This window comes from Scyliorhinus torazame, chromosome 10 (assembly GCF_047496885.1).
Source record: "Scyliorhinus torazame isolate Kashiwa2021f chromosome 10, sScyTor2.1, whole genome shotgun sequence".
Classification (NCBI taxonomy): Eukaryota; Metazoa; Chordata; class Chondrichthyes; order Carcharhiniformes; family Scyliorhinidae; genus Scyliorhinus; species Scyliorhinus torazame.
This window is the reverse complement of record NC_092716.1, coordinates 165,302,277-165,317,835: the sequence shown is the minus strand read 5'-3', so window position 1 is coordinate 165,317,835 and position 15,559 is coordinate 165,302,277. Positions and strand designations below refer to the sequence as shown.

Here is a 15,559-nt window from a genome sequence, read left to right as displayed (position 1 = left end):
AGAGGGCGCTGCCCCCGCTCCGGCCCCAGTCGCAGGTCCACCCAGTGCGGGGCATGGTCTGAGACCACAATGACCGAATACTCAACCCCCTCCACCCTCGGGATTAACGCCCTGCTCAACACAAAAAAGTCAATCCGCGAGTAGACTTTATGGACGTGGGAGAAAAAGGAGAACTCCTTCGCCCTTGGCTGCGGGAATCTCCACGGGTCCACGCCCCCCCCCCCCCATCTGATCCATAAACTCCCACAGGGCCCTGGCCACCGCCGGTCTCTTTCCCGACCTGGATTTAGACCGGTCTAGCGCCGGATCCAAGACTGTATTAAAGTCCTCCCCCCCCCCCCCACCATGATCAAGTTACTTGACTCCAAGTCCGGAATTTTACCCAACATGCGCCTCATGAATTCCGCACCATCCCAGTTCGGGGCATACATGTTCACCAACACCACCCGGGCCCCCTGTAGCTTGCCACTCACCATTATGTACCTGCCCCCCTTATCCGCCACGATGGTCCCTGCCTCAAATGCCACCTGTTTACTAACCAGAATTGCCACCCCTCTGGTCTTTGAGTCTAGCCCCGAGTGGAACACGTGGCCCACCCATCCCCTCCTTAACCTCGCCTGGTCAGCAAGTTTTAAGTGCGTCTCCTGCAGCATGGCCACATCCGCCTTCAACCGCTTTAAATGCAAGAACACGCGGGACCTCTTGACCGGCCCGTTCAGGCCCCTCACATTCCACGTGACCAGCCTGGACGGGGGGTTGAGCCCCCACCCCCCCCCCCCCCGCCGACTAGCCATCTCCCTTTTTTGGCTAGCCACATGCCCGCGCGCCCCCCCACCCCCCCACCCCCCCCGCTCGCTACAGCCCTCCCAGGCTGTGGCCTTTCTAGTTAGAATGGCTTCCACCCACCTTGAGATCTTGCCAACCACCACGAGAACATCGGTGTATCCTTGACATGACAGAAGGGAGATATAGTTGACCTGCAAATGTTGGAATAGTCTGGCAGGGGTAGGGGACCTCAGTGCCGAACACAAGGCCTTTTTTAGATTCATGAAGGCCTCTTGTTCTTCTTCCGTGAGGGCAACAGCTTCCTTGGATTTCCGCTTCTCCTTTAAGATCATTCAATGGCTGAGCGAGCTGTGTGTATGAGTCGATCCAATTTCGGTTAAAGTTACACAAACCCAAAAATGACTTGGGTTCTTGTATAGTAGTGGGCTGTTTGGCAGCCCAAATAGCTGTGGTCCTATCCTGGGTAAGTTCTCTCTCTCCTTCCAAAATCTTTTGTCTCAGGTACACAACTTCCTCTTGGACAATTTGTGCTTTGGCAATGCTGGCTTTATGTCCTCTCAGGTGGAGATGGCCCAGCATCATTTTCGTGGGTGTTGTTCATGTTGTTCTTTAGTGTTGGATGCCAACAGAATATCATCCACGAACTGGATAACCATGGAATGCATGGTAGGTAATTCCCTCAAATGTTTTTTTAAGGCAATATGAAATTCCGTAGGGCTGTTGTGAAAACCTTTGTTAGTCATGTCCAGGTGTACTGTTGCTGTTGGACGGTAAAGGTGAACCATGGTTGAACCTCAGGTGCCAATGGCACTGTAATGATCTGTATATGTGCATGTACACAAGAGGTTAATGTGTAATCAGTAGCACCACATGATCACTAGAGGGCCGGACCAACAGGGGTATAAAAGGCAACCACATTGGGCCTCTCTCTCTCTCTCTTGGGTGCACTGTGACCAGGGCAACAGCAGACTAGTTCAGATGGCTGGTGGAGTTACATATATTTACCGTAGTTAAATCTTGTTAACCTTATCACTAGTATCAAAGTTAAAGTAAAGAACTCATGCAATTATTGTTATAGTTACTCAATAAACCTTTGTTACTACTGGATGAGTTCGAGTCTTCTTCATCGAGATTCAGAAGACCTCATCACTAACCAAGGTTTGAGTAGCACATGTTACCTACCACACAGGTAACAAAGCATGGTACCAGGCGTATTGGCTTGAACTGAACTAGTTAGATTAGGTTAGGCAAAAAGAGAAGAAAATTCAGACCGGATATTCAACTGTGGAAAACTTCGCAGCAAATGGATCCTCGACGACTAACTATGGGACTCATTGGACCTCTGGGGAAGCTGGAAACAACCGGTAATTTAAGTTTTGACTGGAAAAGATTTGAACAGATATTCCAAATATTTATCGCAGCTAACGATTTAAGCATGGTCTCTGACGCAATGAAAATAGCACTACTACTCTCAATAGGAGGGCATTAAGCTAGAGAAATCTATAATTGCTTTAATTACTTAGAAGGTGAAGACAACATCAAATTTAAAGTAATACTCAAAAAATTTGATGAACACTAAGAGTCAGTCTGGTGAGATGCTGGAAAGATTCAACTCTTGTCATAGATGCCAGAGAAACGGAGGGCCCATCACTGATTTTATTACAAATCTCAAGTTAATACCACAAGACTGTGATTATGCTGATTTCAGAGACACTATGATAATGGATCAATTAATTTACGGACTGTCTGACAAACATTTGAAGGAAGAACTTTCACAAGATAGGTATCTTAATCTAGAAACTGCTATACAAAAATGCCTTGCTTATGAACAAAAACAAAATCAATACTGTGAGTCTTTACAAACACAGAATCAGTATCTAGAAAACAAAATCGGTAAAAATGGCGCGAATACTCACCACGAGGCAGGGTTGAAATTTAAGAAGATGGAAGTTCTGAACGGCAGCCATCTTGCGCATGTGCAGTCTGACCAGTCCGCACATGCGCACTTCCTTAAAAGACACAAACTGGCAAAACAGTGTTCTGCGCATGTGTGAGAAGCCGCGGTGCGCAGTTGCAGAAAGAGCGCACAGTAAAGGAAACTCAGAGTGCGCATGCGCAATCGTGTCCTACGCATGATGTCATGGGCGTCATGACGTCAGAGGACCCGGACCACGACCACTTAAAAGGGAAATGCACGGAAATGAACAAAAAGAAATGTAAAGCTGCAAAACCCAATTTTCTTTCCTCAAAAGACAGAACAATGCCCGAACTTACACAGCAGTTGAAAATAACTTTCACAACACCCTGGAAGAAGCAGTCTGGGTGCACTGTGACCAGGGCAATAGCAGACTAGTTCAGATAGCTAGTGGAGTTACGTATAGTTACCGTAGTTAGATCTTGTTAACCTTATCACTAGTATCAAAGTTAAAGTAAAGAACCCATGCAATTATTGTTATAGTTACTCAATAAACCTTTTGTTACTACTGGACGAGTTCGAGTCTTCTTCATCGAGATTCAGAAGACCTCATCACTAACCAAGGTTTGAGTAGCACATGTTACCTACCACACAGGTAACAAAACAGGCACTGATCAAAATCCATTGGCCATATCAATGACCGAGAACCATTTATGTTCCATCGTTAGGTCATTAAAAATGGCGGAGGGGTTGGCTACCAAAGGTGCCTTTTGATCAATACACTGTAATCAACGGTCAGATGCCAAGTCCCGTTGGGTTTCCGCACTGGCCATACGGAGCTGTTGGATGACTGGCAAGATCCCAGCAATGAAGGTTGGGCTAATAGGGTATTGTTTAGTGCACAGTGGGGCAATCCCACTAAATGATGGCAGTTCCATCTGGAATAGGCCACAAGCATTCTTATCTTTGGTCCGTATTGAGCGTTCTTTCAACTCCTTCTACTTCAGACTTCTGATTGAGCATGTTACCTGGCCGTCTTCAAAATGCAACGAGGAATTCAATTGAGTCAGGATATCCATGCCCAGAAGGGCTTGGTCCATTGGGCCTACCCAAACTGCTGTGGACAATTTGTGTGGGTCAAGTGCTATGAGCATAGGTTGAGTTCTTCTGATTACCAATCTATGGCCCCCAGTCACGTGGGCAATTTGCACCCTGTCATTGAGCGTTTTTATATCGTAGGGGCAAACATGTTAATTCTGCCCCTGTATCCAGGAGAGTGTCTATATCTTGATCGCCCACCCTCGTAGTGATATACAAGCCATCTGCTTTCTGTTGGCTCAGTGCCAGGAGAGATCCTGGTAGCGCGAGGGCAGGCTCCTCTAGTTTCTTCCAACCTCCAGTAGCTCCATCTGTTGCTGTGGCGTAAGCTGTTTGAGTCTTTCCAAGAGGTCACCGCCATCAGATGGTGTGCCTGGTTTGCATGTCAGGCTGTTTCCCTGACATCCTCTTCCTTTCTCTTTGCATCTCATGGCCCAGTGGACTTCCTTTCCGCAGTAGGAAAATTTTCCACACTGTCTATCTTGTGTGTTGTTAGGATCCTTGAGTTTCTATCCTGCCTACATGGTTCGGAGTTTAGCTCTCATATCCCGGTCTAGTTGGTTACATTGATCCTTTTATCTTTTTAATTTAAGCCAATATTCAACATCTGATTTCACAGGCATCACCTATTCTTTGTTGAACTCAGATCTCAAAGACATTTTCAACCAAACTCATTATGACCTAGAAAAGCTTTGTGGCCTAAAGGGGTGATGTGATAACACAAAAAAATTCTCCCGTTTATTCCAAATTCCTCTAGAGTGTGCTTAAACTTTCTACTTTTAACTGCATCATTTGAGTTCCCAACAATTAAATCTTATATTGAGTAATTGAGACACATAAATTTCTGGGCAATTTAAAAAAACAATCAATTGCCTGCTGAAATAGTTAAATTTTGTGCTCCAATTTATTTTCCTATATCCTTTATTTTTCCTTCAAAACGTCTTCACCAAATTTGAAAGAAATCTTAACATTTCACCTTAACTTGTTTTGAAGAATTCAAATTGGATCATCGCCGAACTGCAAGCTTAGAATCTGACCTTGACTCAGATCAATATAAGCTTGTATTTCATCTACAACCCAACTAATTCTTTATTTGATCAATTTATTATGACATTTTTCTCTCTGCAGCAGCAAAACGCACTGTTTCGACATTCTCTGGATATGTTCACGCAGAACATTCATACTTTCATCCGGGTCGTTTTTCCCCAGACCCTTTTAATATCTTCCAAGGACCATTGTCCAATGGAGGTAACATATTTTTTGCTCAATCTCGGTACAGGTTTTGGATATGTCAAAACTGCTGCTCTATATATTATTTTAATTGCTGAAGGTTCTCGTCTTCGGAGATATCCGGCAGGGCCTGCCTGCCCTCGACTGTGGCAGGCAACTGCTTATTCTTTTCCTCTGCCATAATACCAATTATTTTAGAAGACACAAGCTGCGGGGCTTTTCAGTCGGGACGGTATACCTATCCTTCATACCGCCAAAATGCAGACGTCGGGTAGGGACTTAAGCCGACTGCCAAACCGGAGGAGTTTGAAGTCACGTTAAGAGGGTTACTGAGTCTAAGCAATGGCTGAGGACTTTATTTAATAAAGAGGTGTCCTTATCCTCAGGGCCCAATATACGTCTGGTGTCCAGATCTCCGGTTCCTTTTCCTCCAGAGACCCTGCTCGTAGCACCAAATTTTGGGATCTCTTATTTTCTAATAAGAGACATGGTCCGGTGGTAGGTTCAGATTGAATTTGTTGCAAAACTTGGTTAGTACAGTTTAAAATTTAAACAAGAGAAACAAAAGGCCCAGAAGGGCAAAAGAAACAGAACAATGGGAAGGGTAAAAAGAAGAGAGAAGAATACCACGTGCACAAAGGGTTTTATACCTGCATGTTTCTGGTCCTGCCCCTTCTCTGCTGCCTATTGGCTTACAAATTCTGAATTGTAAATCTGATTGCCACTCCATACTAGCATTCATACTTGTATCTAACTTGCTGGCTGTGCATACATTGTTTCATTGTCACATTTATGGTCTGGATTCCGAAAAGCTGATGTGTTCCCACAGTATATTTTCCCACAGTCTCAATATTTTTAATTGAATTTTAATATTTCCCCACAAGCAACATACCCTCAACCCCCTCACCTCTGGGAATTGAGGGAGAGAATTCTTATTGATAATAGGGAGAGTCAAAGGTTTCCCTCAGTTATTGGAGACTTGTGTTATGAGAGATATGCTTGTTGTTTCCAATGGATTTGATTTATTGTCACGTGTACCGAGGTACAGTGCAAAGTATTGTTCTGCGTACAGTCCAGACAGATTGTTCCATACATAAAAAACATAGACATCAATATATAATCACAGGCATCGGGTGAAGCATTCGGAGTGTAATATTACTCAATGGAGAAGATGTGTGAAGAAATCAGTTCAGTCCATGAGGTCATTCAGGAATCTGGTAACAGCGGGGAAGAAGCTGTTTTTGAACCTGTTAGTGCGTGTTCTCAGACTTTTGTGTCTCCTGTCTGATGGAAAAGGTTGGAAGAGAGAATAACCCAGGTGGGAGGGGTCTTTAATTATGCTGCCCGCTTTCCCAAGGCAGCGGGAGGTGTAGACAGAGTTAATGGATGGGAGGTGGTTTTGTGTGATGGACTGGGCTGTGTTCACGACTCCTTGTAGTTTCTTACAGTCTTGGGCCGAGCAGTTGCCATATGCAGCCAGATAGTGACATCAGTGTAAAAAATGTCAGGCCGGATTCTTCGTTTCAGAGACTAAGTGTTGACGTCGGGACTGAATTGGTGGTGTTCTATGACCCCGAAAGCAGCGCCGGTTCCGGGAACAATTAAGATCCGTTAATGGGCTAGAACTGACGCGACATGAAACTAGTGCAATTCCAATACAAAACGGCATCTGATTTGCCGGGGTCGGGATTGGCACTCAAGAGGCTGACAAGCTGCAGCCAAATATAAGCACTCCACTCCCCACGCACATTTAGTCCAGCCAAGAAGATGGCACTCCGAAGAGCAGTACCCCGTTTTGCAGATGCCGAGCTCAAGACCCTGCTGGATGCCGTGGAGGAGAGGCGGGGCACCCGGTTCCCTGTTTGGGAATGTGGAAGTAAACATGAAGATTGTAGGTAGGAGGAAAATTGGTGGTAATGTTAGCTGCATACAAAAACAATATAAATGGACCAATATCCATACCCGAGCCATGGCAGAATGAAAACCTCAACTTCACACACATTGTATCTCTATAAATGGCACTGAACATTTGCCTTATTGCATACTGTACAATGTAAATGAGCAATGTGCACGAGTAAAACTTTATTGCTAAGCATAAAACTAATGTCTCTTGAGCCTTTCTAAACTGCAGCTGTGTATCTTAAATTTGTAGCTGATGTGTTAATATTCAGCTGAAAAATCCAATAGATTCCAACATCGAAACTCAAAGTGTTAGCTTATCTCATCCACTCACATCTACCTTACCATTTCCTGATATAAATATAGAACAATATTTTAGAGGCAAGGTAGTAATCTCATCCCGGGTTATATCCTGACATAAAACTTCAAGGCGAGACTACAGACTGGATATGATAAATTTATACATTTAATATATAATGCTTTATGTACTTGGTTTGTTCCTTTTTGGCCTGTGGTGATGCTCACATGATTTAAATTATAGACTTAGACATAGAATTTACAGTGCAGAAGGAGGCCATCCGGCCCATCGAGTCCGCACCGAACCCTGGAAAGAACACCCCACACCTCCACCCTATCCCCACTACTCCATTTAACCTTTGTTTTGTTTGGACACCAAGGGCAATTTAGCGTGGCCAATCCACCTAACCTGCACATCTTTGGACTGTGGGAGGAAACCAGAGCACCCGGAGGAAACCCACGCAGACACGGAGAGAACTTGCAGACTCCGCACAGACAGTGACCCAAACCGGGAATTGAACCTGGGACCCTGGAGCTGTGAAGCAACTGTACTAACCACTGTGCTACCATGGTGCTATCAGAGAAACTAGTAACACGAAAATATTTGCCCATCTTAGAAAGTAATCAAATTTAGCCGGATGTCAAGAAAAGCAGTTTCCTCACTTTAGTTTTTTTTAGAAAACTATGAGGCAGATTCTTGTTCAGCCATAACACATTGTGATTTGTTTTATCAAGGTTTCGCAGCATAACCAAGCAGTATTTCCGCAAAGCTGATGGTGTGCTGGTAGTGTATGACGTCACCTCTGAGACTTCATTCACTGCTGTCAGGAACTGGATGACCAGTGTCCAGGTAGGAGAGTGAATGCGCAGGTAGTGTGCTTCTAACACTGACAAAACACTTTGTGAAGATTTGTTATGCTTTAGCACTATTTTTGCCCAGGGTGGCTGCAGGAATAAAATGTCTATTTTCTTTTCCTTTAAACTGCTGTTTTCGAAGAGAGTCTGGTGCAGAATATTTGGTGCCGCAATATGTTCTTTGATGTGTGATAGAGAGGGGCTTACACCTATAATTCCCATTTTGAGTGTTTTGTGACTATGGGCAGGGCCCTCCACTGTGTCTGCCATATTTCCTACACTTCTCTCACCCCTTACCCCTCCCTCTCACCCTGTACCCCTCCCTCTCAGAATTGTGGCAGTATTCCCTTGTCTTCATCTTCCAACTCATTAGCTTCCGTATTCAATGGATCATCCTGAGTTGTGAGATTTTAATCTTAGTTGTAAGTCAAAGGGGAGGCTTCTTATAATGCATTAAATCAAGGGCTGAGTTCCTCTACCATTTTGCTAAGTGGTGGCTGGGCTTAGGACTGTCAAAGACCTTGAACCACTACCATCACCGGTATCATCGAGCACCTTACATGGTGTTCTTCGCACAATGGCCGCGTCGCTGAAATCGGGAACCGGGCCGGGCGCCAATCGGTTTCAGATCTAACCGGCCCTCACCCGTTGGCTTGGTACACACAAATGTGGAGCAAGCGTCACAGCAGCTGGGGGATTTCCTATGCCATTGGAGATCCCTGGGTGGTCAGGGACAGAGTAGGGTAACACCATGGCTCTCCCTCTGGCACCCAAGATCCTTGGCACTGCCAGGCTGGCACCCTCCCCTCTGCATTGAGGAGACCAAATGCAGATTGGGTGACTGCTTTGTGGAACACCTCCGATCAGTCTGCAAGCATGACCCTGAACTTCCGGTGGCTTGCCATTTTAATTCTCCACCTTGCTGTCATGTGGACATCTCTATCCTTAGCCTGCTGTACTGTTCCGTGAAGCTCAACATAAGCTCAAAGGACAGCACCTCATCTCTCCATTAGGCAACTGACTGCTTTCTGAGCTCAACGCTGATGGTCCAGTTCTGAAGAGGAGTCGTTGCTCTCTGCACAGATGCTGCCAAACTTGCTGAGCGTTTCCAGCATCTGCAGTATTTTGTTCTTACATTTCTATCTTCCTTCTTTCTGTTCTGAAGGTCCTTGAACTGAAATGTTAACTCTGTTTCTCTATGTACAGACGCTGCCAGACCTGCTGAGTATTGTCAGCATTTTTGGTTTCAATTTCAGATTTCCAGAATCCACAGTACTTTACCTTGGTCTTTGTTGGGAGGTATTAGATTCAAAACTAGGCCTCAGAGTTAAGTACGGTAACGCCACAAAACAGGCAGCTTGAAGAGTGGGCTGGAAGAAAGAACTTGGAATAAATTGTAATATTGTACTAATTTATATATTTTTCTTCCATTGCTGCCCCCACCTCACACCACTGCCAAATGTAGAACTGGGTTGAGGAAACATTTCTTCACTCAAAGGATTGTGAATCTTTGAAATTCTCTACCCCAGAGGGTTGTGGATTCTCCATAATTTAATATATTTAAGGCTAGAAAAAAGACGTTTGGTCTCTCGGGGAATCAAGGGAGTTGGCAGGAAAGTGGAGTTGAAGCCCAAAATCAGCCATGATCGCATTGAATGACCGAGCAGGTTCAACAGGCCATGTGATCCATTGCTCTGGTTTCTTGTGTTCCTGGGGTCAAGCTACTTCCCTGCCCATCCTGAAATGGAGATCCTCTGGATGTAGATCTGACTGATGGGAAACCGTGAAACTGTGTTCTACTAGCTGAGGAATGAGCACCACATGTAGTACTATGACACTTCACTCAATTCTTCTGATTTTCTTTAAAATTTACCTGTCGTTTTATTCCCATTTTGGATGATATTACATGGAGTTTCTTACTCTTCTGGTTAAACAGGAAGGAATGGACGAGAGGGCAACTATTTGTCTACTTGGCAACAAGATAGATGCTCTAGACTATGAACCACGACAGGTGTCAAAAGCAGAAGGTGAAAGGTTAGCAGAGGTAAGCAGAATGTCTACTTCAAGTCTGTGACCGTATTTTGGACTATCTATTCGGCAATTAATAATTGTGGGACAGTTATTTAAATCTGTTGGTATTATTGACTGGATTAGTTCCAGTTGACTGGTGAATCTTTCACCTTAATCCAGTTTTTAATGTATTGCTTAGTTTGACTATTTTGGGGGTATAAAATGACAAATATCTGTGGAATTTTGCAGCCTTCTCTGGGATCGTCAATGCTTCCATTAGGCTAGAAGCAATCAATCTAGTGTACCAAGATAATGAGCATGGAATAAACATTTACTGTGTTGTTTATACATTATATTTAAAAAGTCACCAGGAGTGAATGAAATTCATATTTGTAGATGGTTCTGCTGAGGGAATTAATTTGGTGTGATTGGCATACTTCAATCAGAGAAACCTCGCTGCACACAGCTGACTTTGTGACTAATTTTGTTAACAATTCAAGAAATTCAGGCAAAACTGCTTTACCCAGAGATCAGTCAAAATGTGGAACTTGGTACCACATGGAATGGTGAGATGAAGAATACTGAGGTGAATGCCTTTAAGTAGAAGGTAGAGAAGTGCACTAGGGAGAAAGGGACAGGTTATGTTGATAGGGTTAGATGAGGTATATGGATTGGGAGGAGGCTCATATGGAGCATAAACATAAATTGCCTGTTTCTGCATCTGATAAAGATGCTGCCGGTGATGCAAGCAACAAGTCACCTGTATTTGAATTCAACAAGGCTTGTATCATTTTGGTATGATTAATCCTGTTATTTTTAAAAAATATATTTGTTCTCTGATATGTTGATGCTGGTAAGACCATATTTATCCCTAGTTGCCTGAGACAATGATGTTGGGTTGTCTTGAGCGGTATTCTTAATGTAATGTAACTTGACTTGGTGAAACTCCATTATAAGCAAGTCTCATGGTGGAAATGACTGGATTCAAAATATATCCTTGGACCACTTGAAGTATAAACAGTTTAGTAATAGTCTATTGGAATTCTGCTCTCATCTTTCACTTGAATTATATAGGTTGTACAGCACAGGAAAAGGCCATTTGGCCCATGCATACTAATGTATTTTTGAGGATGACAAGTGTTCTTTATTGTAAGTGGAAATCAGATTTCAACATGTCACGCATATAAAAAGTGATTACCAAAACTGTATTTTTCTAAATTAGGAATACAATGCAGTATTCTATGAATGCAGTGCCAAATCAGGGTACAATATAATGGAACCACTGATGCATATAGCAAGGTAAACTGTCTGTTATTCCCTTGGCTTAATTATGCATTTAAAGTATGTTTGCTCAAAGAAATTAAACTGTTTAAAATCTGTCTGTTCTTCCACTGTATCTGTCAGACTTGCCATTGGTAAAGAAGTAAAAGAAAGAATAAAGATTATCCAGCATTTCATAGTCTATAGACAAACACTTAAAGTTTATCATGGGTTCTTTTGCATCCACCCAAGAGGGCAGGCATCGCCTCAATATAATATCTCATTTGAAAGATGGCTCCTCCATCAGTGACACATTCCCTCTACTGCTGCACTACCAGACTATCAGCCAAGATTATGTGCCCAGGTCTCCAGAATGGGACTTGAACACATGGCCTTCTGACTCGGGAGTTATTAAATGCTGACATTTCAAAATTCTTTAGCCTATAGGGCAGCCAAGAGCTGAGTGGATATTACAATGTGGTAATGAACAAAAAAGTGTTGAAGGCACACCCTGCTGTAGCTCATGAAAATGGAGCTTTTGCACTTCGATCATTCCAAACAAATTAAATATCTAAATATCTTTGTGCGTATAGGACCGCTTGGAAGTAAAATTACTGAATGCTGCTTTTAATGTTAAATAGACATACGTATTTTCATTTATATATGTTTTATAAAGCCACTGTACACTTTTGATTGCAGACTGCACTGCCCCATCCTGAGATTTCTCAGCATAACTGTACTGGGAGTAATATGTGCAAGAGGTTGATTATGTAGGTCCAAGTGTTGAGGCAGCCTTCTTTTGTTCTTGGTTTTTGGGAAATTTCTTACGCTTGGAGATCAGGAGTAGGGGAGAAGGGCCTGTACACAAGTGGTTGTGCAGGGTGTAAGGATGGGAGCAGTCTGTGCTGACTAAGCTTCCAAGGGGTAAATCTTCCCATTTCGCCTGTAGTGGGAATAATTGTGGGTAGGAAGGAATATTTGATGGACAATTTAAAGGTCTGTTGATCTTGGGCGGAATTTCCAGTTTCGGACAGGCGTGACAGGAAGATCCCGTCCTAAGTTTGGGTCCAAACTACCTGATATTTTTCCAGTCCCATGCAGAGGCTGAACATTTAATTTAGTGAAGTTGACAAGTCATTTACCAAAATGTGGAGTAGCAGATTGAGCAATAATTGACAGGGTGTGAAAAAGCAGACAAAAAATATACTTGCAAATGCATCCCGATTCAAACTGCAGCAATACTAGTCTGTATGATTATAACACTTGCTTTTATATAGCACCTTTAAAATAGCAGCCATTTCAAGGCACTTCACAGGAGCACAATCAGTGAGATAATTAACACTGAATCAAAGGGAACATTAGGATAGGTGACCAAAACTTGGTGAACTACATAGGTTATTAACAAGTGCTTTAAATGATGGGGAGAAGTTTAGCCTGCACTATTACTGGACCATGTTATGAAAACTCCAATTATACTTGCATTGGATGATTCAAATTGCAGTGAATTGTTATTTAAATTGTGCAGGAAACAATGCGGATTGTGTAACAATTGTTTCAAGACTTTTCAAAATCCCAGCCAGCTGGCATGTAATATGAAATTGTGTTTTACTGAAATAAGAGCATGGGTACTTAGTAATTCGAACACTGTTGTTAAAAATACTCTTGATAAAACACTGAAAAATGCAGAGGAATGGTGAATGGGGCGGCACAGTAGCACATTGGTTAGCACTGTTGCTTCCCAGGTTCGATTCCCGGCTTGGGTCACTGTCTGTGCGGAGTCTGCACATCCTCCCCGTGTGTGCGTGGGTTTCCTCCGGTTGCCTCCCACAGTCCAAAGATGTGCAGGTTGGGCGGATTGGCCATGCTAAATTGCCCTTAGTGTCCAAAAAGGTTATGTGGGATTACTGTGATAGGGTGGAGGTGTGGGCTTAAGTAGGGTGCTCTTTCCAAGGGCTGGTGCAGACCTGATAGGCCGAATGGCCTCCTGTACTGTAAATTCTGATTCTATGACTGGTAGTTTGTATTTTCATTTTAAAAAACTACTTGCAGATTACTGAGCGAGCAGGAAGACAAACAGAGAGAAGATGCTTTGCATTTAGATGAAGACTGTAACAAGAAAAAAGGCTGCTGCAAATGAATATGCATAAAGGACTACTCACCACAGTCACAAGAGTGAACAGGTGCTTGAATGAACTGGAAGTCTCACTCCACATTTCTGAGCTACAGGAACTTGCTCTTGTTTTACCATGTTTGCCTTTAGAACCACTTTTGCCTTTTGAATCCTTTGTCATTGGTATGTGTTGTACTGATGTGTGCCTTGGTCCCAGTATCTCACCAATTTCTCCTTTGTGCAACACTCTGTGGTAAAGATCCTGGTAACAGATTCATTCTAAAAAGTGTGACCTTAGAATTGACATGATTATATATTGCTACAAGGCAGCAGAATTGACAGTGTGCTGCCTATTCCAGCTGTTGATGTGTGGAGTAGAATTCGTTCATGAATGAACCAGTTTAAATTAGGGCATTTACATTTTCAATGTACAGATTATTCGATGATGCTAAACTACTATCCTGTGGCAAGAGGTGTGCTTGCTGAAACAGTAACCTGCTCCACAAATGCATCTGCTGATTCCAAAAGATATTCAAGGTAGTCTTGACTTGTATATGACATTCATTGTTCCTTCACTTTACAGTAATGTACTGGTAGCATACCTTTAGGATGTTAATAAGGTCTAGTATGCAGCCTAGTAGAATGTATCTTTTGAGAACAATTCTCGTGACTGAAGCTGCTTAAATGAACAAAATGTGAAATTAGTTCTAGTAAAAGGCCAACATGTATTCAGCCCTCTTGAAACTTTTGGAGACTCCAGAAAAGAACACACAATGTAGTTTTGGCTCCCTGATTAACTGATCCTCATTGCACACAAGGGGCCAAGTCTGGTGGCTTCTGTTAATTTATCAAACCTTATTAAGGAAAACACCTACTTATTTGAAAAGCTTGTTACTGTCTCGTCTTATAATGAGGTCATGTGACTTGATCAAATTGGTTACTCCAAAAGTGAGCACAATCTTTGGTCGTAACTCATTTTAGTTTGTGGCTGCACAGTGACTGAAATGAGGTACAACTAAAGGTGAAGCTAACTAATTTTATTACCCTGGATGTCTTTTGCCAAAGGGTTAAGGCTCTGTTGACTGATACTTGTACTTGCTAAACTGTCAATTCTCTTTCACTGCTAATTTGTGTTTTATTGCTTTTAATGTTTAAATGAATTGTATTGTTGCTGCGGGATTAGCCTCTTGGCCAGGTCATTATTGTAAATGAGAACTGGTTCTCAATTGACTTATCTGGCTAAATAAAGGTTAATTAAATAAAATTTCACAGCAAACTGCCTTCGGTGCCCCCCAACTTTACACGGGAAAGATACTTACCAAGTAATGGGAGTCTATTTCAACATTTGAAATTTTATTTATAGACAAGGTTTAGACCTTTTAAAATTATTTATTTAATATGTTGTACCAAAAATAATTTAAATAGGGGATAAAAATGAACCTGGACAGTTTGAGCAGCAGATAAAAATGTCTTTTTTCTTTAAAAAGCTTATATTTTCCTCACGGAATCTCACAATAACATAAGATTAGATAGTCCAATTAAATTTGTGAACAAATAGCATTTCACAGTAAAAACAACCAATTTAAAACACTGGCCTCATTTTAAAAATACTTTACTCCAACCGACTGAATATTTTAATTTTTATAAGTAGATGTGGGTTACCGACTGATTGATAGTCCTCCTGAGTCATTGGCTGCTGCAACAACACACAAAAATGCCTATGGGCAGGATTCTCCGATGCCAGAATTACGAATCGCGATCGGGCGGAGAATACGGTGTCAGCCGAAAATTGAGGTTGGTGCCGGGTGCTGAATGGAGCGCCCCCCTCCAGGGCCTCGATAATGGTGTGGGCATGCTAAATGTACAGTAGCATGCATTATCATATCATTAACGGGCCCGACCCAGTAGTCTCCGCCTCCCATAATGCGATGAGATTCACTTGTGGTATTAAAAATCGGGGACAGGCGCCACGGTTGCTGAAAGGGGGGGGGGGAAGAGAAGAGAGGAGGTAAGTAAAGTTCCCAAAAGCGCATTGGTGGGCCACCAGTTGTGCCGCTAGTTGGCGGATATATGCCAGGGCCGGGGAGCAGGTGCAGGGC

General features: G+C 42.9%; 1 protein-coding gene across 1 annotated transcript in view; it reads left to right on the top strand.

Moving 5' to 3' along the window:
- cracr2b (calcium release activated channel regulator 2B) overlaps positions 1 to 14,724 on the top strand; it is a 327,922-nt gene extending 313,198 nt beyond the window's left edge. Inside the window, exons 15-18 of the mRNA XM_072518906.1 lie at positions 7,961 to 8,075; positions 10,017 to 10,124; positions 11,313 to 11,389; positions 13,400 to 14,724. Of these exons, the coding sequence (XP_072375007.1) occupies positions 7,961 to 8,075; positions 10,017 to 10,124; positions 11,313 to 11,389; positions 13,400 to 13,487 (388 nt within the window). The 3' untranslated portion in view covers positions 13,488 to 14,724. The remainder of the gene's footprint in view (positions 1 to 7,960; positions 8,076 to 10,016; positions 10,125 to 11,312; positions 11,390 to 13,399) is intronic.
- The last annotated feature ends 835 nt before the right edge of the window (positions 14,725 to 15,559 follow it).